This window comes from Neophocaena asiaeorientalis, unplaced genomic scaffold (genome assembly GCF_003031525.2).
Source record: "Neophocaena asiaeorientalis asiaeorientalis breed wild unplaced genomic scaffold, Neophocaena_asiaeorientalis_V1.1 scaffold84, whole genome shotgun sequence".
NCBI classification, from domain to species: Eukaryota; Metazoa; Chordata; class Mammalia; order Artiodactyla; family Phocoenidae; genus Neophocaena; species Neophocaena asiaeorientalis.
The window spans coordinates 2,868,299-2,892,220 of record NW_020173656.1 but is presented as its reverse complement, the minus strand read 5'-3'; the positions used below and the strand labels follow the sequence as shown (position 1 = coordinate 2,892,220).

At 37.6% G+C, this 23,922-nt stretch overlaps 1 protein-coding gene across 2 annotated transcripts in view; it reads left to right on the top strand.

Moving 5' to 3' along the window:
- The window catches only part of LDAH (lipid droplet associated hydrolase), a 95,913-nt gene that overhangs the window by 49,067 nt on the left and 22,924 nt on the right, over positions 1-23,922 (top strand). The window contains exons 5-6 of one of the 2 annotated variants that reach the window (XM_024747813.1): positions 16,991-17,225; positions 22,004-23,083. In XM_024747813.1, the coding sequence (XP_024603581.1) occupies positions 16,991-17,225; positions 22,004-22,011 (243 nt within the window). In that variant the 3' untranslated portion in view covers positions 22,012-23,083. Of the gene's footprint in view, positions 1-16,990; positions 17,226-22,003; positions 23,084-23,922 lie in introns of those variants that run through there. The other variant, XM_024747812.1, reaches the window with a different exon arrangement.

Below are 23,922 nucleotides of genomic sequence, written 5' to 3'. Positions count from 1 at the left end.
CCCGTGTCCCCTGCATCGGCAGGTGGACTCTCAACCACTGCGCTACCAGGGAAGCCCTGAGCTTTTCTTTTTTAAAATTAAGGTGTAACTTTCACACAATAACTTTTTTCTCTCCCTGCTTCAATCTGGTTATTCTGTCCTATTTTCCAGTTCACTAACCCTCACTTCAGCTATGTATAAACTCCTTTTAAACCCATCTGTTGAATTCTCAATTTCACTCATTCTATTTTTTGCTTATAGAATTTCCATTTTATTATTATTATAGTTAACCATCTCCTAAAATTCTACATCTCATTTAATTTCTTTTTTTTAATTAATTAATTAATTTTTGGCTGCGTTGCATCTTCGTTGCTGTGCATGGGCTTTCTCTAGTTGCAGCGAGCGGGGGCTACTCTGCTGTGGTGCGTGGGCTTCTCACTGCAGTGGCTTCTCTTGTTGCGGAGCACAGGCTCTAGGCGCACGGGCTTCAGTAGTTCTGGCACGCGGGATCAGTAGTTCTGGCTTGCGGGCTCTAGAGCTCAGGCTCAGTAGCTGTGGCCCACAGGCTAAGCTGCTCCGCAACATGTGGGATCCTCCTGGAGCAGGGCTCGAACCTGTGTCCTCTGCATTGCAGGCAGACTCTTAACCACTGCACCACCAGGGAAGCCCTTGTCATTTAATTTCTTGATCTTATTAATCACAGTTATTTTGAAGTTCATGTCTGACTTTATTCTCCTTTGTACTGTCAACAATTTTTTGAAGTACAATTTTACTCTTAAAAAATAAAATTCAGAGGTGACATATTTGAAATAAAAATAAATGCAAATCATAATTGATAATTCTAGTGTCTAAGCCTCTTGTAGCTACATTTCTTTTCTGCTTTTTCCTTCTTTGTTTTTTGGTCATGTTGCCTTGTCCCTCAGTATGTTTGTATATTACAAGGGTTCTCCAGAGAAATAGAACCAATAGGATGTGTGTATACATAGAAAGTGACTAACTATAAGGAATTGGTAACACAGTTATGGAGGCTGACAAAGGCAAGATCTGTAGTAAGTAAACTGGAGACCCAGGAGAGTCGATGGTGTAAGTTCTAGTCCAAAAGCAGGCCAACTTGAGACCCAGGAAGAGTCAGTATTTCCGTTGGAGTCCAAAGGCAGGGTAAAAAAAACAGTGTCCCAGCTCAAAGACAGTCAGCAGAAGGAATTCTCTCTTACTCAACCTTTCTGTTTTATTCAGACCTTCAACTGATTGGATGAGATGCACTAACACTGGGGAGGACAATCTTCTTTATTAGGTCTACTGATTCAATGTTAATCTCATCCAAAACATCCTCTCAGACACACCCAGAATAACTTTTGACCAAATATCTGCTAATCCCATGGCCCAGTCAAGTTGACAATGAAAATAAACCATCACTGCTTGGTAAGGTTCTTTTTAAATTGAATACCTGACATTATATATGAAAAATTATTAAGACAATATGAGGCTTCTGTCTTCCTCCAGAGAGGGTTTACTTTCGCTTTTGACTAGCAGTTATAGTGAGGATCCATCACTTTAATGTGATAAGGAATTGGACTGAATCAAAACTACCTTTGTGAGGCCTGGTTCATCACTGCTTCTAAGGGGTAGTTCCCACGGAGAGCCCAGGTGCCTTCTCTTTAATGGGCACCAAACGCCCAAGTTTTGACCCTTGAGCCACAGAAGATTTTCAGAAACTGTTCAGCTTCTTGGACTTATAGCCATTGCTTGCAAATTGGTAAATAACTGAGAAGAACTGTTTCAGCACACCTCTCAAAGTTTCCTTTTTCTCTAGAATTTTGGCCCTTCAAATCTCCTCTGCCTTTGATGCTTCCAAAGAGACTTTAAAAAAATGCTTTTTCCAGCTTTTCTAATTGTTCTTGGCAGGCAGATGGCTCTGCAGTAGGCTAGCCTGCCACGCCCACTCCCCATGGCCACCATTACCACTGCTGCCTAGCTTCCAGTTCTTCAGGCTTTGCCCTGAGAAGTATTCCATTTCGAGTTTTTTGTTCTTTATGTGCCCTGTTTTTTCTCTGGACAGTTTTGGAATCTTCACTTTATCTCCATTATATTTTGTGGTGATACTCCTTGGACTGTTTATCCTTTTTAATCTGGAAACTGGCATCCTTACGTACTGAAAACTTTTCTCGTATTTTTTTCTACTTGTTTTCTGATTATTCATGTGTTAAACCTCCAGAAAAGATTCTCTTGATTTATTTCATTTACCGTTGTTCGTCTTTCTCTTCTCCTTTAAAGTTCTATACGATGAGAAATGGATATTTTCCCCAGCCGTATCTTGGAATTCATCTAATTAAATTTTTTATTTCAAGCCTTCAAACAAACAGTTTCTAAGATAATTTCTTTTTCCTTGTTCCCTTTTTGTACAGTCCTTTTTATTCATGGGTATTTCTCCCTCTCTCTCTCTGAGGAAAGCAAATTTTGGGCGTTTTGCTGTATTCTTGCGCTGTCTCTATTCATTCTGAATTTTCTTTTTCACGTTTTGCTTATGTTGATCTACAATAGAAGGTTTCTCAGATGTCTAACATTCCTTTTTATCTATTCACATTTAGGAATGAAGCATTGGAAATCCTAGGAGGTTTGTGTGGGGGAGTGGGCCTTGTCAGCTAGGCAGCTTCACCGCAGGGTCATGGGACAGGGGTCCTGACTTTCTTTTTTCGTGTTGTTTCCCAGTGTCACTATTAGTATGTTTTTTCTCTAGAGCCATTCAGTTTCTCCCCCTAAAATCTTCAGATCTTCTGCCTGAGAGCAGCATCATCTAAGTGAACCATAAGAGGCAGGTGTTTGCTTGCGAGAGTGTCAGCATTCATGTTGGGCTTTCACTTAATCCTCCTTTCCATTGATGGCCCTCTTCCCCAGCCATTCCCTATGCCTTCAGCTTCTGTACACAATAAACCTCCATTCCCGAGGTGCAGCTCCGGAGGAGGAGCTGCTTGGGGGTACTGGATGGAGCAGTCAACATGGAGACCCTGCCCCTTAGCCTGACTTTCATTTATTCAGTTTGCTGTGTCCTTGCACTGTCACTGAGCACCTGGTATGGACTTGAAGGCACCCATGATCAAAACAGGAAAAAAGCCCTGACCTTTCAGAGGTCATAGTCTGCTAAGGGGAGATGGTAATAAACATAAACATTAATATGTTCAAAGGTGAGACTGCCTTGATAAAAAGTGGAGCAAGATGTGGGGATTAGAAGTGCCATGGCTGGGGGATAGAGGGCAGTGGTGGACTGTACTTTATTTTCTAATACTTTATGTGGAAATAATTTAAAACTTACAGAAGAGTTGCAAGAATAACAATAGTACATAGAACACCATATACACTTGATCCCAATTGACTGTTGTTAATATTTTACCTCATTTTACCTGTTATTTGCTCTCCCTCTTCTGCCCCCTGCTGCTCTCTGTCTCTCTCATACATATATATGAAGGGGGGTAGGGAGAGTAAGTGTGCGTGTGTGTGTGTGTGTGTACACATACATATAAATAATATATGTGTGTGTGTGTATATATATGTGTATATATAAATGTATATATATATAATATTTCTTTCTGAACTACTTGAGAGTAAGTTAAATATATCATGGTCCTTTGAGCTGAATGAATGTTTTTAGTTGGTGGCTAAAATTTGAACTGGTAACAGAGTATATGATTCCCATTTTCATCATACAGTATTTTCAGATACCATGGGACATTTTTAGTTGATAAATTAGTGACTATCATATTTGTATGTCAAGTGCAGCGTAACAGTTGGCAGAGATGTTTAAAGGCTCTCGGGAATGCAGGCCAATCCTGTTAGGGAAGGTAGGGCCTCCCCAGGGGCATTTGGCCACTCTCTGAGCTCTGTAGAAGCTGAGGCCTCAGAATCCCAGTGAGGCAGAGGTAAGACTCAGGAGCGATTGCGGTGTTTGGCTAAGCCTAGGAGTTATCATAGCAGCGCCAGGAGGGTTGCTACCCTCAGGGAGCTGGTGCGTGTGGGTGACAGTGGGAGAGGAAGCACCCCCTTCAGAGACCTGTGAGGGAAAAGATATGTTAAGATATGTACATCTCTGATACATCTTTGTTTTTTCCTGAATTGAAAGGAGGACAGATTCTTACCTGTTTCATTATCATAGCTGGTATTAGGGTTTATGGACTTTCTTCAGTTATTTGGGCCTAACTTTTTGTTGTGAGTTAACTGCTTTTTTCCGCAAGTTTTAATCTGTATCTCACGGGTCTTAGCTCCCCTAAGTATTGGATTTGCCTGCTGTCAGATAAAGTGGGACATACTTTGCCGTACTTTGTGCCTTCCTTTTGACTTCTGAGAAGCTAGGAGTGTTTACTGGGACAGCTTCTGTGGCAGAAATCCCTCGTTGTCTGGTGCTTTGGCCTGCACCCAGTGTGTGTCTCTGTCATGGGCCCTTTCATTGTCTCACTCTCCCTAGTCTGAAGCCCTGTGATGGATAACTTTGCCTGGTCTTCGTACAGGTATGAAAGTGGTATTTTAGTGTGTGGAACTGAAGCATATACATTTCACAGTGTCTTTCAGCAAAGTTAAACAGGGAAGAATCTTTTTTACTGATTTCCCTGGATAACCCTGAGGTCTGTCATCAGCACTTTGCTTATGTAGATATTCAGTGAATGTTTGTCAAACAGTTTCTCTTTCCATGGCCCTTTTCAAAGGTTCCTAGGTGCCAACTTAAAAAAATTGCAGAACATGAGAGTTGTGAGTTAAGTTTTATTGGGGGCAAAATGAGGACTATAGTCCGGGAAACAGCATCTCAGATAGCTCTGAGGAACTGCTCCAAAGAGGTAGCGGGGGAAGGTCAGTATACATGTGATTTTGGTGACGGGGGAGTACATGCAATCAGGCACATATTTTTTGCAGAAGGTTTCTGCTAGTCTCGTGAAGGTTACTGCTAGTCACAAGGAGCAGACGTCACCATGAAGGATTTTAGTGCTTTTCTAGATTTGAGGAGATACAAGAATTGGGCTCATAAAATCAGCTCCTGAAAATACCTAACTATCTGCAGACCTGTTCTGCCAGTTTTTCCCAGAGCACAGAGTGCCTCATTTCTGCTCTCCACCCTGAGCTCCTTTCAGGGGGTGTTGGAAGTCAGCAGCTACAGCAGCACATGATTTAATCCATGTAGAGGTAGATGGCAAGTGCCAATTTGTAGCTGACATACGCCACGATGAATAAGAGGTTTCTTGTGCCCATTTTATATGTTTCTATGGTACTCTTTATTTCCCTTAGCATGGTACCTATCGTGCATTACTGTAGATACCTCTCCCATTCGACTTTAAGTTCTCTAAAAGCAGAGGCTCTTTCACCATTTTGTCTCCAGCAGTCACCACAGCATCTGGTGTATCGTAGGTGCCAATATATCTTTAATGAATGAACAAATGAACAAACTAACAAACAATCAGTAAACCCAATGAACGACTCTTCCCTCTCAAGTGGCTTAAGCTTTTAAAGACTGGAGTTTCTAACTTAGAAAAGTCCCAACCCCATTGTCAAATAATTCATGTTTCTTGCTTCCTGACTCACACAGAGTATTCCAGCTGCAAGTCTAAGGAATTGCCAAATAACAGTTTTTTGATCAGCAAAGCTATTCTTTCAGATTCTGTGTAGCTTTGCCATTATTAACCAAGAGAAAGCTGATGTTGCCGAAGGCCGTAGTAGCTACATGAGAATATCAGAGCTGTAGACCTGAGGATGGGTTTGTTATTGTCACCATTCGCTGAATTCTGAGGCTGCCTGGAAAACACTGTTCGATGTGGAATAACAGTTGCTCTGCAGTAGACTGCTGTACTCCAGAGCAGCTTGAGCTTCCTTAATTTTCTGTTGGAGTTCTTAGTGATTCTGAATCTGAAAGACTCAAAAGGAAGTAGATTACAAGAGATTTTAAGCTGAGGAGAGCATTTTGCTTTCAAAATAAAATAAATCTGAAGTGTATAAAATGACAGAAGCTTGAGAAGAATGGGTTATAGGAAGATTTTGAAGCTATGTTTCAAATATTTAACTGTAATCATATGCAAATATCTCTGCAAATATGCGGCGTTCCTTGTAATTAACAACCCTGACATGTAGATTAAATGCATGAAATGGCTTTTTTTTTTTACATTCAGGTAATTAAAGTGTAGAAAAATCTCTGCCCCAGAAGATCTGAGTATAATTCACATGAATGGGAAATGGTAAAAGTGGTCAGTTTCATGAATGCCATGTATCTTAAGCAAAACATATTGAAGTGGCATAATTTTTTTTCAGTATCAATTTTGAAGGATCTTCCTTCTTAGGATTTAACGTTATTTCTGAAGCTGAATGATTTGAAACACTTGTAAATATTGAAATATTGGCCTATCTCTAACAATAATGGTAGCAGTTGTTTAAACCACAGGGAATTATGTCACCAAACAATAATTATTACGAAATTCTTTTGTTTGCAAGTATGTCACCAAACAATAATAATTATTAAGAAATTCTTTTGTCTGCAAGTATACAGTGTAATTAATGGTTAATGGCATGGGCTCTGAAGTTACCCTCCTTGGGTCCATACTTTGTCTTTATCACTTAGTAGCTAAACCTCACTTTTCTCATCTATAGAATGAAGACATTTACTTGTTGAGGTTGTTATGCATATTAAGTGAGATTATGTATATAAAGTACATCAGCCTAGTTCCTAGAAGATAGTAAGCTATCATTACTACTGTTATTCTAAGCAGTTCCCTACTGTGGGGCATATCCCTGTCTTACTAATGTATGAAATTGTTAAGACAGAATAGAAGATCTCAAAAAGCAAGCTCTTGATCATTAAAATAGAATGGAATTTGCAGTTTATAAACTGAATACATATGATTAAATAAGCTGAATAGTCTCATCCTAAAGAGAGGAAAACATGGCCTTTTGGGGAGAAGAGATAAACTAAACTAGGATTATTCCTAGGTCTGCGTTTTGACTACCAACAGCTTTATCTTTGAAGGCTGCCTGGTTTATATTGCATGTTCTCTGACATGTCTTAACAATGTTGGCAGTCATACGAAAGGAAAAACTATGTGCTGTGTTTTCTTGTTTTCAGCTTGTTATAGTAGGGAAGTATCCTGCCATTACTGCAGCAGGTGGGCTCAGCTGATAAGCAAATAGGGAAAGTAGCAGTGATGCCATTCTTTCAAAGATGTTGAAGTACTGTTTATCATGGCTTCATTTAGTCATAACATATAGGCATAATTGCTGCACCCCAGAAAAGTAAGCTATCTGAACAGTATAAGTGTATTGAAGATATTTTTTAGATTTTACTCTGTTTAAAAATAAAATGCCTATTTAATGACACAGGTTGTACAAAAACCACACCTGAACATCATACTCTTTCTTTATGGCTATACTTCAAGTTGTTTCCTAACTTCCTTTCTGGAAAATGATTAATAATAATAATAAATTCAGGAAAAATAAACATCGAAATACTGTCTCCAATTCCCCAAACGTACCCTGTATAAAAAGTCCCACTGTGTATATTTGCTTTCCCATACTAGCCAAGAAAACATGGTTGTGCTTCATTATCAAAAGTGACTCCGATTTCAAATGAGAATGTGAAATGTATAAAAATGTTTCCGTAGAGTAGAATGGATTGGCCAGCCTAGAAGTTCTTTCTTTAATGAGACAGTAACGTAAGAAAACGTTTTGTCATGTACACAGACTTGGAAACTTTTTCTGCACAGCTGTGTTATAAAATTGGGTATACTTCCTTGACCTCAGTGATTTTTTTGCCAGTAGGTGTCTATATGAATAAAAGAAATTTTTATTACTGTTCTTTAACCTATCATATTTGGACTATAAATTTCACTGAAATTATTGTTACGGTATCTGGGAAAAGTATAAGTTTCACCCAACAGGTAATAACTGTTGCTCTCCAAAGGCAAGAGAGGAAAACCAGTTTCATCAACTATTGTTGTGATAAACAATCTTTGGTTTTCTTATATTATTGAGAGGCAGTGATGCCTTCAAGAGTACACGTTAGAACTGCCTTATTGTTTCAGTACATTCCCATGATTTCAGAGTGTACTTTAATTCTCAATTTATTATTGACATAGATCAACCAAATGTAACCCTGTAGTTCCTCGTGTATTTTTAGAGTTTTTCCTTGCATGCAGTTTTGTTTAACACAGGTCACAGTAATGGATCGTTTATACAAAGTAATGGATTGTTTCCTCTTTCTGCCAACTGATTTGATCAGCCTGAAGTTCCTTAGATACTGTGGGTTACATAACTAGTATGGAATCTGTATGGTACATTTTTTAGTATGACAGTAACTGTATTAACCATTTAATCCTTTAGGACATTTTAATAAACACAAGGAAGCCCGTTATTTTGAAGTGAATAAACTTGAAACTAAAATGAGCAATGAGTTACCACACCGGACTCAATTACCAGACTTCTTGGAAAACAGATTATTTTCATTAGTTGATTGTTCTGGTTAACTGTGGATTGGCCAGGAAAAAAAAAGACAAAAAACAAAACTTTTTCTTTCGAACTTTCCCCTTTTAAGTGTTTGTAATGTGTTTTAGCATATTCTCCTGCTTTTATAAGCAGAGTACAATAGAACATAATTTAGTTTTACTTTCCTGAAGAATTTGTAACACCTAAGAGTCCTAGTTATGAATATTTTCTCTTATCATCTCTGGTGCCATTATAAATGCAGAAGGTTTGAGAGTTGAATAGTTAAATTCTAGTCAGTGGAGACTGCATTATTCAGTGACATCTAATTTTCCAGGTATCACTTATAGGATATAGTTGAAGAACCTGAAAATGAGCAAAATTACCTTTGCCCTTTCAGAATAAAAAGTTCAGAGAACATATGAGCCCCAAGGCTTAGAATGTCTTCTTTGAAGCTTGCTAATTCCCTTTTATTCATAATTCCAACTATTTGGTTTCCAAGAAGAAACAGAATTTGGACACCCTCATTGTCAGCACATGCGGATCTGCCTAATGTTCATTATAGCATAGTATTCCATTAAATGGATATATCATAATTTATGTAACCAGTCCTAATTATGGACATTCATCTCCAGTCTTTTGCTCTTCTAAATAATTCTGTTTTCCAGTTTTCCCAACTGCATTTATTGAACAACTCTTTTTTTTTTTTTTCCCCACTGACACCTTTATCATAAACTTAATTCCCATATATGTTCAGGTCTGTTTCTAGACTCTTTTTTGTTCTGTTGAGCTGTGTGATCCTTTTCTGATCATACAGTTTTAACTACTGTAGCTTCATAATATGTGTAATATTTAGTAGAGCTAATCTCCCCTCTTTCTCTTCTTTTTCAGAATTTCTAGGTTTAGTGCCTTTCATTTTCCAGATGAACATTAATATAATTTGTCAAATTTCAAAATAAAGATCATTTTTTAGTATTTTAATTGGTATTGAATGAACTTAATTGATTAACTTTGTGGGAGAATTTATATCTCTTTTGCAATGGAAGAACAAATGTCCCTTTGGATTTTAAAGTTTTCTTTATATAAGTGTAGTACATTTCTTTTTACAGTGGTATTTAGCTATTATTTTTATACATGAGATTTTGTTAATGTTTAAAACATAAGCTGAAAATAATGGTAATTTTACCTTCCCAATATTTCTAACTCTTACTTTTTAAAAAATCTTGTCAAATTTCATTGATATAGTACTTCTAGGACAGTATTAACAATACAGTAACCAGAGTGATCCTATTAAGATGGAAGTCAAACATATCACCCCCGTTTTCAAAACCCTTCAAAGGCTTTTCAGTTACTCAGAGTGAAAACCAGAGGCCTATTGGACAGTCCATTGTCTGCTGCCCCTGTGATCACAGCTGCTGCAGCCTGAGCTGCTGTCCTCTCACATACTCGGCTCCAACTGTACTTCTTGCTTTTTACTCAAACTCCAAATTACGTTCTGTTTTATGGCCTTTGCACTTGCTCCTCCCTCTCCCAGAAAAACTCTTTTCCCAAATATCATCAGCCCACTCTGTAACAGTCTTTGCACAAATGTCACCTTTCACTGAAGCCTTCTGTAAACACCCTATTTAGAGCTACACCACCACTTCCAGCAATTCCTGGTCTTTTTTCGTTATCTTATTTCTTTCCTACCCCACCATAGGACTTGAGATTTACTAGTATTATACATCTCTTAATTATTTATTATTATTTTATTTTTATAATTATTCATTCCTTAGATTGTCATATAATTATTTTTAAATTATTAATCATTTATTGTGACTTACTAACATACACATTTTATTGATTGTTATATCATTTACTCAATTCTTTATTTAGTATTTACTGTCACTTATGTTTTTATTACTTATATCTTTCTCGTGCAAAACATGGTAAGAAAGAAGAAAAAATGGGGTAAGGAGATACAAAAACTAGAAAGCACAAAATAAGATTTTAGATTTAACTCCAAAATATTGGTATTTTTTAAGTGAAAATGTAGTAAACGTATTAGTCATGTTAGTTAAAAGACATAGACTGTCAGATTAGATAGAGATAATAATCCAACTATCTTCTAAATATAAGGCTATAGAAAGGTAGACAGTAGAAGGGTGGGAAGGGTATATCTTGCAAATTCTAACCAAAAGAAAGCTGGTATAGCTATGTTAACATTAAACAAAATAAGCCCTAAGGGAAAAACATTACTAGGGATGAAGAGAGTTCCTTCATAATTATAAAAGGTTTACTCTATCAGGTACTAATAGTCAATAACAGAATAAAAGAGGTAATATCACTACTGGTGGTCCAGAGATTGAAGTATAATAGGAGGATATTATAAATAACTTCATGTCAATAAATTTAGAAGTTTAAATGAAATGGATAAATCCCTAGAAAAAGATAACATCAAAACAGATTCTCAAGGAGAAATAGAAAGCCTGAATGGTCCTAAGCCTTTAAAGAAATTGAATCAAGCAATAGTCAAATCTTTCTAAAAATAAAACTCTAGAGATTTCCCTTGGTGGTCCAGTGGTTAGGGCTCGGCACTGTTACTGCTGTGGCCTGGGTTCAATCCCTGGTCAGGGAACTAAGACCCCATAAGCTGTGTGGTGTGGCAAAATCAAAACAAAACAAACAAACTTTAGACTTCACTGGTGAGTTCTATCAAATATTCAGAGAATAAATCATTCTATTATATTACAAAATCCTCTGAATAATGGGAAAGGAAACCATAGTCTCCAACTCTGTTTTCTCAAACTAACAAAACCTTATATGCAAACCTGGAATAAATAATATAAGAAAAGCAAATTATAGGCCAGGCTTACTTATCAACATGCAAAAGTCCTACACAAAGTATTAGGAAACCAAATATAGTAATATAGTAACATGAGAAGGATGTATCATGACCCAGTTGGGTCTATCCCAAAAATGGAAAGTTAGTTTCACATTAGAAAATCAATTGATAGTTTACCACATTAATAAATGAAAGGAGAAAAATCATACGATCATTTCAATAGGGACAGAAAAGGTATTTTATAAAACTCAGTATCCATATATGGGTTTTATCCATTTAAAACTCATATCCGTATCCAATGCAGAGAGCCAAAAATACTCAAGGCATTTTTGAAGAACAAGAAAATAGGGTTTAAGTTACTCTACCAAATATCAAAATATAAAGCTTTAGTAAATAAGACGTGTGCTCGTGGCACAGAGTTAGAAGAGTAGGCCAGTAGGACAGATTATAGAACCCTGGAAAGGACCTGTTCACATATACACAGGATTTACAACAGAAATGTCACTGCAGAAAAGCAGAAGGGCAGTCTTTGCAGTTAATAGTGCTGGAACAGTTGAGTTTCCATATGGAAAAAAATGAAATTAGACCCATATTTCACACCACACATAACAATCAGTTTCAGGTAGATTATGAACCGAAAAGTGAAAGACTAAGCCGTCGAGCTTTTAGAGATATTATTGAAGAACATTGGCTGCCAAGGAGCCTGCAGTGACTGTGAACTGCGGCCAACCTGGCTTTCTTACCGTATCGTGTTCCTATAGCTCCAGGTGGGAGTGACAGACGAGAGCCCAGCTGAGGCTGAGAAGTCAGTTTCTTCATCATTGTCTTTGCTGCCACTGCAGCTGCTAACAAGAAACCTGCTCTTCAGCATCGAGGGAGAACTCTTCCTGTGGGGTGGGGAAGGGAGCTCCTTCTTAGCCCTTCAGCTGGGAGGCCTCAGCAGGGCAGTGAGAAACCCTGCCTCTCTCAATACCAAAGATTGCTTTATACAAATCCACCCCTGTTTGAAATCTCTCAAGACTTAAGTCCAATAGAACATTGGTAGCACTTACAGGAGTTAAAGGACTCATGATATTAGAATTACGTCAAAAGATAGGGGAAGAAATCTGAATTTGAAGGTATAAAAGTCAGTGGTTAATTGTAGTACCACTCCAGTTGCTAAAAGATTTTTTATTGTTTCTACCCTTCAGAGTCTTAAAGCGTGCTGTTTGGTATCCAAGTGAAATGCCAGATCCCTGGATTAAACTGCTAACGTTAGATGATATGATAAAATTTACTTTCTGTGTGAGCTCCAGACACCCACCAAAGGGATCATACTTTCGAAAACAGAAGAAGAAAGGCTAATAATTAATGCCATGTTGCTTAAGAGTTCTTGCTGATCCACATCATTAGTACTTGGTATTGTTAGATTTCTTATTTTTTGCCAGTCTGAAGGGTATATTCCATATCTCTGAGAGAGACAGCAGCCCTATTTGACTTTGAGCCATTGGGAGCAGTCCTGAAGAATATCTTTGGACAGAAAAGGCAAAGGTGAAGCAGTAGCATACCCACTGTATATGGAATACGAGAATGCAGAGACCTGTTCAAGAACCCTGGAGACATCGGGAAGCGATCAGTTTCTTTACTTATGCTTCCCAAGACTGAAGGTAACTACAGTTAGGATGCTCACGCTACATACTCTGCTTATCCTGTGTCCTCAACACCATAGGCATCACTGATGAATCAGGAATGCTGTGTCCCTGTGTTATGCTGGAAGGGGAAGAAGAAGGTGACCAAGTATCAAAAGTCCCAGGATCCCGAAGCTGATTTCATTCCTCCTGTGTTTGTGTTCAAATGCATTGAGTTAGGGACTTCCCTCGTGGTGCAGTGGTTAAGAATCCACCTGCCAATGCAGGGGACGTGGGTTCGATCCCTGGTCTGGGAAGATCCCATGTGCCACGGAGCAACTAAGCCCATGCATCAAAACTACTGAGCCTGCGCTCTAGAGCCCATGAGCCACAAGTACTGAAGCCTGCGTGCTCTAGGGCCTGCCTGCCACGACTACTGAGCCCCCATGCTGCAACTAGTGAAGCCCACGTGCCTAGAGCCCGTGCTTCGCAACAAGAGAAGCCACCACGGTGAGAAGCCCACGCACTACAACAAAGAGTAACCCCCTCTCACCGCAACTAGAGAAAGCCCGTGCGCAGCAACGAAGACCCAACGCAGCCAAAAATAAAAGTAAAAAAAAACCAAGACAAATGCACTGAGTTAGAGTTCACACTGAAATTGGCATCCAGGGAGAATGATTCCTTTAACTGACTTTTCTTGTCCAGTCAGACTTCCCAGAGATCCTGTAACCTTTGTGTGAATCTTTATATATAACTTTTGTATAAACCCATTGTAATGCAGGCAGCTGGCTCTGACTGGAAGATTCTGGATCATCCCTGACATTCTGGAGCCCACAGGGATCTGCATCACAAGTGCCCATGAATGCCCCATAAAGGCCCCAAAGGCCTTTATTAAGCACAGTCCATGCGGCATCTCCTCTGCTTTGTGCTTGAGAAGATGCCAAGGTGGCAGAAACTCCCACCTTCTGGGTGAAACTCAGCGTTCACTCAAAAAGCACGTTATGAGCACTTTGCCATGTGTTGTTACCGACCCAGCATTTTAAAATCATCTGAAAAGGCTGTGCCTCCCTGCTCCCAGAGAACACCAGGGCCACGGGGAACAGTACCCTACTTACGTGACAGAGGAGGAGATCTAGTAGAGATCAAATTACTGTGACCAAAAATAAACAACTAAAATATCTCAGATATTGTTGAGAGAAAAGGAAAGGTCTGCAGGAAATGGCTAAGCACTTAGCTGATAGATACGACCAAGGAAGAACAAGAAGATACCATGATTAGAAAGAAGAGTCCTCCACAGTATTCACCCTCAAATCCCTGTTCTCTATTAGTGAGACAGACATGAAGGCACAATGACAGGTGTTACCTGATCAACTTTAACATTTGGTCAGTGCCATCAAATAGATTACTATGAAAAAGGACTGTCAACAGTGGAAGGTAAAAAAGAGACTGAGTCCACAAAACCCCACCTTTACTGTCGGGTCCTACCAGGAAAAGTGCATCAAGTTCATCCAGGAGGAAGAATGTAAATACATAAGGGAAGTGGCAAATCACTGATGCCTGAAATCAAAGGAACAGACTCACAGCTGAAGTTAAACACAGCCCAAGGCTTAAATCCACATTGTAGAACAGATAAGAGGTAGCATGAAAAAATATCTTCTAGAATTTCTTAAACCACAGACAAAGAACAATAACTGTAAGAGAAAAGACTGTTAAATTCAACTGCATCAAACTTAAGAACTTCTCTCCATTAAGAAAAAAAAAAAGAATAAGGGTTGAACAGGCAAGCCAAGAACTGCAACATGACAAAGGACTGGTATCTAAAATAAAAAGCAACTTCTACAAATCAATAAAAAATAAGACAGTCTAATAGAAAAATGTGAGACTTAAATAAGACATTTGCAAAAGATATATAGAAAATGTCCAAAAAGCATATAAAAGCCTTATCAATCATCAGAGAAACACAAATTAGAGCCACAATGAAATACCTCTAAACACCACGTTAGTCAATTACAATTATAATTACAAAGTTTGCCACTACCAAATGTGAGGAAATGTAACAATATGAACCCTCATGTATGTTTTATATGCTTTTCTGTATGTAAATTGGTATAAGTACTTTGAAAAACTATTGGGAAATTGGGATTGACATATATACACTAATATGTACAAAATGGATAACTAATAAGAACCTGATGTATAAAAAAATAGATAAAATAAAATTCAAAAATTCAAAAAAATTTTGGAACTACCTATTAAAGCTGCACGTGTGCAACCATATGACCCCATATTTCTACTTCGAGGTGATATAGTCAACAGAAATACATGCACACATGCACAAGATATGTGTGTAAAAATATTATAACAGCATAGTTGTAATAACAACACAAATATCTGTCAGTAAAAGAAATTGTGTTATGTTCTTACAGTGGAAAACTGTATAGCAAAGATAGTGAGCTATTGCTACATGTATCAGCATGGTTGGATGTTATAAACAATGTTGAGTGAAGCAAGTAAAATACAAAAACATACTGCATGATTACATTTATATAAAGTTCATTAACAGACAAAAATTAACTATGATATTAAGGGATAGGTATTAGTCTGCTCGAACTGCCATAACAAAATGCCATAGACTGGGTGGCTTAAACAACTGACATTTATTTTCTCACAGTTCTGGAGATTGGAAGTCCAAGATCAGCATGCCAGCATGGTCAGTTTCCAGTGAAACTTCTTCCTGGCTTGTAGATGGCCACCTTCTGTCTGTGTGTTCGCCAGACCTCTTCTCTGTGTGTTCTTGGGATGAGAGTAAGCTCTCAGGTGTCTGTCCTTATAAGGATACTAATCCTATCCATTAGGGCCCCACTCTTATGACCTTATATAACTGGAATTACCTCTCTCTACATGCAGTCACCTTGGGAGTTAGGGCTTCATCATATCAATTTGGGGGTGACACAGTTCAGTCTATAGCAGCATGATAAGCATTAATATAAAGCAAAATAAGGAAGTGATTATAGTATTAAGGAATAATAAGTGTTGATATAAAGAAAAGTAAGAAAATCAGTATAGAGATTACCTAAGATGTGAGCAGAGGAAGGGGTTGTGATGGGAAGATGCCATGCTGGCAATGTCTTCTTTCTTGACCCACACAGCTGTTCATTTTATAAATTATTTGTTAAATTGAACATTTATGTTTCATATGCTTTTCTGTATGTTATACTTAACAATTTAAAAGGTTTTTTATAAAGTAAAGAAAGTTTTTTAAAGTTTTTTTTAAAGTCCATTCTCATTTCCTGTTCAACAATCTGCTAACATTGATGAGCTGTTCCATTTATGTTCCATTTATGTTATCCTATTATTAATATGGATTATACTTAACTATTTTGACTTTTCTGATCCACATATAAATTATTTTTATATATTAATTTTTTAATATTAATATGGTAAATAATGGTAAATTTTAAATGTTTTAGCGATGCTCTTTTTGTCTGGTGTATTATTAAAATATATTTCATGATATTCTGATGAATTGAGTTGAAATGATATTTTTGTCCTTAAACATTTTCCCACATAGGTAGAAATTCCCAGCTTCCTTTGTCCCTGGCCTACACTTTATTGAGGTTGAATCAGTTGCTAAAAGTATTTGGTCCTATGAAAGATTATCTTTGGCTGGTAAGATTAAGGAATAGAGGAGCTTTTCAAAAGTGAACTATCTCCAAATATAATCAATAAAAGAAATTCTGACTAGAAATGGAGTCTTTTATGTAGCTTTATTCTCTTTTGGCATCATTAGTCAGTCAAGTTGGTATAACTACTGAAATGGTACATTCATTTCTACTTTCAGCAATCCTTCAAAGGGATTGTGAGTTGCTGTCACAATCAATAACTTATCTAGGAATCTGATTTCCTCCTCACCCTGAAAATTAACCCCAGCAACTAAAGGGACATCCTTATATCCTACCCAGGTTGGTTGAGGGCTGAGAAGGCAGTGGATGGTACTTCTTCTCAGTCTGAATAGATTGTTAGCCATATTATAAAACCCAGTCCTTTGTAGATACTATATAGAAGAAACAATAAAGCAATGACTTATTCCTTAAGAAAACTTCTCATCAAAGTGTGTTTGTTTTTTTTTTTATTGTAGGTAATTCGCTCTTTTCTGCTCTTTCCAACAATTGAGCGAATGTCTGAGTCACCCAGAGGCAAGCTCGCCACTCCACTTTTGTGCTGGTTTCGATATGCTTTCTATGTTCCTGGCTACTTACTACTTAAACCGTGGCCTGAGAAAATCAAATCCTTGGTGATCAGAATGCTCCTTCGAAGGATGAACCTACAGAGTGAATTTTCGTTTCTGAATATGTTGGAACCGTTCTGCCTCAGTAAGCACATTTTAAAATGTATATGTTTATTCTTGTATCAGAAGGTGTTAAGAGAATAATCTCAGACAGTGGATGAGTATCAAGCAAGGAATTATTTGTTGTATGTTTCTCCCAAAAGTTTAAAACTAAAAATAAAAAGAAAATAGTGGGGGGTATTCTAAATGACAGAAAAGCCTCATCAAGCTTTAATTTTAAACCTTATCCTTCTGATTCTCCACTCTAGCTACAGGATGATGAGAAAGAATTCTTCTGTATCGAGTATATATGGAGTCCTTACAGGAATCCAGGGTGTGGCCTGTTAAGCTCAGTGTGTGAACTTTGCAAAAACCAGTCCAAGGAAATCAGGCCTAATATTCCCATAGAGTGAACAGGCTATGATTTTACTTTGCTCTTTAAAAGTTTTTGGAGAAGTTTGAGTTATAAAACTAATAATAAATAATAGTCATGGTAATGTAACACTGGATGCGTTACTGATTATGGTTTCTGAATGTGCCAGGGAATGTTTTTGCTACTTTACTTCTTGGCTTCAAATGCTGTTTTTAAATGTAATTTATCTGTTTAGTTAATACTAATTTATATATTTACAAATGATTTTAATAATAAAATATGCTACTTTCTTAATCCATAAAATGGGATAATAATATCCCATACCTCAAAAGATTATTATAGGATTAAATGTGATAATATATGCAAAGTGTCTATCTAGTATTTTATTTATAATAAGCCTCCAATGAATGATATAACAACAGTTGCAGCAGCAGCAGCTAATAGCTGCTGTTCTAAGCTTTAACCTGTAGTCCTCAGAAGAACTAATAACGTTTAGGTATTATTATTGTCCCCATTTTACAGATAAAGATACCGAGGTTCAGAGAAGTTACGTGATTTGCCCGAAGTCACACAACTAGTGGGTAGTGTTCAAACTCCAGCAATATGCCACTGTGTTAAACTTCCTTTTACCATAGCTGCTGCTATTATTGTCTCTTTGCTCCTTTCAGTCATAAAAGCAGGACTCCTGAGTAAATTTTACCATGCTCACCTACATCGAGTGCCATGAGATCATGTGCGTAGTGAATCCAGGAACAAGTCACAGCCCTGCCTTTAGAATTGTACAGCTACAGATTGTATGGGAGGTGTTTTTCTAAATATGTAGCAAGAAGCAGTCATCACAAATACAAAGTTCAATATATTTTCTGTATTTGTGGATTTTTATGCTCTCCCCAACTCTCATTCTTTGTTATAGGCTTAGCATAGTAGCAGCAGAAGATGAGATAGGGAGTAGGGAAGCAAGGCTCAGGACAGTCATAAAAATCACGAAACATTGAAGTTGGAGATGTCCCTTAAAGACCTTCTGGTCCAGCCCCTTATTTTTCCCTCATAGAAGAGAAAGAAATGGCCTAGTAAGTGAAAATGGCACTGACTACAAGTCAGAAACCCTCAACTCTCATTTTGGTTTTGCCTCAGACTCCCTCTGTGGCATCAATTTAATCCCTTCCCCTCTCTGGTTCTCAGTCATTGATCAAATCAAGAGTTAGACTGGACACATTTAGAAATTGAGATCAAATGGAAATCACTTGAAATTCTGGCAAACATATATAAAACTACTCCACGTATACTTCAATAAGTCATTACAGTTTACAAGGTTTTTTTTTCCCCTTCTTTTTTTTTTTGCGGTACGAAGGCCTCTCACTGTTATGGCCTCTCCCGTTGCGGAGCACAGGCTCCGGACGCGCAGGCTCAGCAGCCATGGCTCACGGGCCCAGCCGCTCTGCGGCATGTGGGATCTTCCCAGACCGGGGCACAAACCCGTGTCCCCTGCATCGGCAGGCGGACTCTCAACCACTGCGCCACCAGGGAAGCCCTGCCCTTCTTTAATCTTTTTCTTTTTACCCTTAGAAAGGATTTTTAAAAAGCATTCTCCTCCAAGGACTTCTGCTTCCAGGAAGATGAAATAGATGTATTCATCTCCCTGTTTCTCCTACTAAGTGCTAAAAATCCTGCATATTATATGTAAAACAAATATAAGACGCTGAAAGGTGGAGAAGAAAGCAGACTATGTAGGGACCTTGGGACCCACAGAGCAACACAGTGGTAAGTTCCCTGGGTTTTCTTTTTACCACATGTATCCTAGACTTGGAGCCAGTGACCCAGAAATACCAATGGGTGTGGATTTTTAAAAAGCCCTGAAAAAAAGCCTGCACTCTGTAGCCAGAGGACCAGGAAAATGACAGCCTTTCTAAAAGAAACTTTTGGATAATGACTGCCCTAATCTAGCCATGCACCATAGTAAAAACCGTGGCCTTATCCCTACCCAAATCAGCAAAGGCCAAGTGGGAGGCCTGGACTTTACCCCACACCCAACAGTAATGAGGCACACCTCTCCTTCCTCACTAGCGTGGTGTCCAGAAGAGGTTGGTTGGAGAAGCAGGACTTTCGCCACTGCCCAGCAGTAATGAGGCCACTACCACCACCACTCCTATGAGATCAGTGGGGATCATATGGGAAAAGCAATAAGGCAATCCTGCCTCTCCTGGCTGGGATGGTAATAATGGAAGCCTAGTGGGGAGTCAGAATTCCTACCCATGCCCAGCAATAATGAGGAGCCCCTCCACCCCTTGGTTGTCAATAGAAACCAAATGGAGAACCTGGATTTCTGCCTCACCTGGCAGTAGTGAGGTGGCACTTCTCCTTCCCCACTTCCCTTGCTGAAGAAGTGTCAGGGAAAAAAAAACAAAAAAGCCCCCCACCTAAAATAGAAAGTTTAAATAAGATCAGGAGTATCATAATATCCCATTGTCCTTGTTTTAGTTAAAAATCACTTGTCCTACCAAAAACCCAGAAAATCTCAATTTGAATGGAAGAAGATAATAAATGCCAATACCAAATGACAGAGATATTAGAATTTTCTGACAAAGATTTTAAAGCAGTCATTATAAAATACTTCAATGAGCAATTAATAAACATGTTGGAAAAAATGAAAAAAATAGAAAGTCTCAGGAGAGAGAAGATTTAAAGAAAAACTGAATGGAAATTTTAGAACTGAAAAATATAATAGCCAAATTTAAAACTCAGTGTTTGAGCTCAACAATAAAATGGAGGCAACAGAGGAAAGAACCAGGGAACATAAAGATATAACAATAAAAGTAGGAACTTCCCAAATTTGGTAAAAGACATAAACCTACAAAATTCAAGAAGCTAGATGAACTCCAAATAAGCAAACCCAAAGAAATCCACACCAAGACACATAAACATTTGAAAACGAAAATAAGGAAAATATCTTGAAAGCAGCCAGAGAGAAATGATACATATTTATAGAGGAAAATCTATTTGAGTGACAACTACTTTCTCTTCAGAATCTATAGAGGCCAAAAGAAATGGCATATATTTCAAGTGTAAATAGAACAGAACCATCAATACAGAATTCTATATCCAGCAAAAATGTGCTTCAGGAAGGAAGAGAAAATTAAGACACTCTCCAATGAAGAAAAACTAAAGGAATTTGTAACTATCAGACCTATCCTAAAAGAATAGCTATAGGAAGTTCTCTAAACTGAAAATAAATGATCAAAGAAGGAATCTTGAAACATTTAGAAAGGAAAGAACAGAAAGAAAAAATGTGGGTAATTACATTTTTCCTTCTCCTCTTGAGATTTCTAAATTATGTTTAACAGTTGAAGCAAAAATTATAACATTGATATGATCTAAGTGTATACAGAAGTATTTAAGGCAATTATATTATAAATAGGGGAGGGTAAAATAACATAAAGGGAAGTAATATACTTCTGTACTTCACTTGAACTGGTAAAATGTCAACACCAGTAAACTGTATTAAGTTACATATCTAATGTAATACCTAGAATGACCACTTTAAAATCTATAAAAATAGACATACTCCAAAACACTATAGGTAAATCAAAATAGAATTCTAAAACATTTATTAAAAAATATAGGAAAGCCAGAGAAAGAACACAGAGAAATAGAAAACAGACAACCATCAGAAAACAGATAATAAAATGGCATACAGGCTCTAACATACCAATAATTACATTAAATGTAGATGGTCAAAATATACCAATTAAAAGATAAAGATTGACAAAGTGGATTAAAAAACAGAACCTAAGTATATACTGTCTTTAGAAAACTTGGTTAAAATATAATCGTATAGGTAGACTGAAAGTAAAAGAATGGGAAAAGATACATCATGCAAACATTAATCAAAAGGAACTAGTAATGACTATATTAGTATCAGATAAAGTGAACTTCATAGCAAAGAAAATTACCAGGAACATAGAGTGACAATACATAATAATAACAATAAAAGGTTCAATTTACCAAGGAGTCATAGCAATTCTAAATGTGTATGCATGAAACAAGTGAGCGGCAAAATATATGAAGCAAAAACTGATAGAACTGAAAGGAGTAATGGACAAATGCACAATTATAGGTGGACGCTTAAACACCCCTCTCTCAACAATCAGTCAAATAATATAACAGAAAAAATTAGCAAGGATATACATAAATTAGCAACAGTATCAACCAACAGGATTTAATAGACATTTATAGAACACTCCACCCAAAACATCTGGGTTTCTGATAGGCATTAGATAGGGAAATATTTTCTAAACCGAAATCAGCACATGGGATATAAGAAAGTTTTATTTGTTTTTCTATATATATTTAGTGACTATGTAACACATCACATATGACATATGACGTGTTTAATGTTTTTTCATTAAAATGGGTACTTATATAAAGATTTTTTTTCAATTTTTCTACAACAGATTTGTAAACACCCTCTTGAAGAAGTAGGCTCCATAGGCTGCACTTGAGAGAAAGGAATCTTCCTTTCAGCTGCAATGATTGACCTCTTACTGAGTCTTCCTGGAGCTGCAAGTGCAGGCATCAAGGAGCAAGACAGTTTGGACATAGGACACATTCCCCTCCCTGACTCAAGGCAACCAGAGCCTTCCAGCTGCATTGTTGCTTGGGGAACCCTGGGATTTCTTTCTCATAGTAGAGTTATACTGTGTGCAAAATAGACTTTTAGACCAGACTAAACACTCAGCCACATTGCTTTATCTCTGTTCCAAACAACCAACTTGCAAACAAACTTTTGGAGCACAGCCCTTATGTTTCTGACATCCTTTCCTTCTCTGATTTTCTCTTCTCTTCCTTCTGGATCTGCCTTTCTGATATCCAAGTAACTAGTACTTCAGTAGTCTCTTTTGTTTCCCCATTACCCACCCTGTCTGTATAACCTTGGGTAAAGAGAAAGGAGGCAAGAATTACCTGTGTTCTTGCTGCTTTGTGTTCTTGGTTTATTCTCTGCATGGGAACTTAGTTCAGTCTCCTAGTAGTGACCGTAGGCTAACCCTTAAGCAAGCATTGCGATCATCCTAGCCGGCCTCTTTATACCTCTCCCCTTTGGGTCCCGTGTTACCCCTGCCTCCTTTTGCAACAGCTACCACAGAACCTGCCTTTACCCAGGCTTTCCCTGGCCATGCCTCTAGTGATTCCTGTTCCCTTGCTTATGACAAATGCAAGAAGGCCCCTGCGGAGAGGGACTGATACTCATCAGATAAGACCCTGGCCCTTGTGGATGATTAGTGCACTCCTCCCAAGCTTATATCCCATGAATGGTGAAGGGTAATCGATACTCAAACCAGTCACTTGAGTTGGTGACATGATTTTCATGTTACACAAAGAGAGGGGTCATTAGGGGAAAGGAATACCAGGTCTGAGATCATTTTCAGTGGTCAAATCTATGCCATCTGGACCTTCCTCCTCCAGACCTGCTTCTCTGTGGCTTGACTGTCATCCAGACAATGACCTTTAGCGTACCAGTTTGACTTTTAGGAGGACTTGGGGTGTTTTCACATTATGTAATGTCTGTGCTTCAGTAGAAATCTTATGGAAACAAATGGAGGAAGTTTGCCAGTCCAAGTAGTGGATAATAAATCCTGACCTATCTGGATAGAAACTGATTTTCTGTATCCTTTAGTTTATACACATATTTTTTTATTGTAGTAAGGTCTGAAAAATTCAAGGAACCAAATTATTCAAGTATTTCAAATGCTGTTGTCCTTTTGGCAAAAATGGTGCTTCTTATAGGCTGAGTTGCTATGTATTAGCCTTCTTCAGCAGACTGAGTAAAACATCCTTTCCTATCCAGCGTTCAGGATAGAGTAGCCCTAATTCAATTAGGATACTTTATAAACTTTACCACAGTGTTCATTAGATCAGTTGATATAACTAGATTGTTTTGAATGTTATTTTTAAAGAAAATATATGGTTTTTTTCTTTAATTTTAAATCTGGAATATTTGCTACTACATATTTTCTTTAGAATAGATGTTCTTCTGTTTCATGAGAAATAAATTTTTGAGGGAGACAGCTGAATTGGATTTTCTGATCAAAGCTAAAAGCAAATATATTTTAGCTTAGCAGTATCACAGGTCAAGATAATTAATGTTAAAAAATAGTCTAGGGTCTTTTTGTTAGGCCAAATTGATGTTTTAATTCCTTTCAGTTACCTAACTAGAAAAACATAGTGCAGACAAAGGGCATTCCTGGTAGATTATGTTACTTCTGTTGCATACATTCTTGTAAAAGACACTTTCATAATCTTTCCTTTCCTTAATCAATATGGAAATAACTTTTAAAAACATATACAGTGATATGAAATGAACAGAACTATTCAA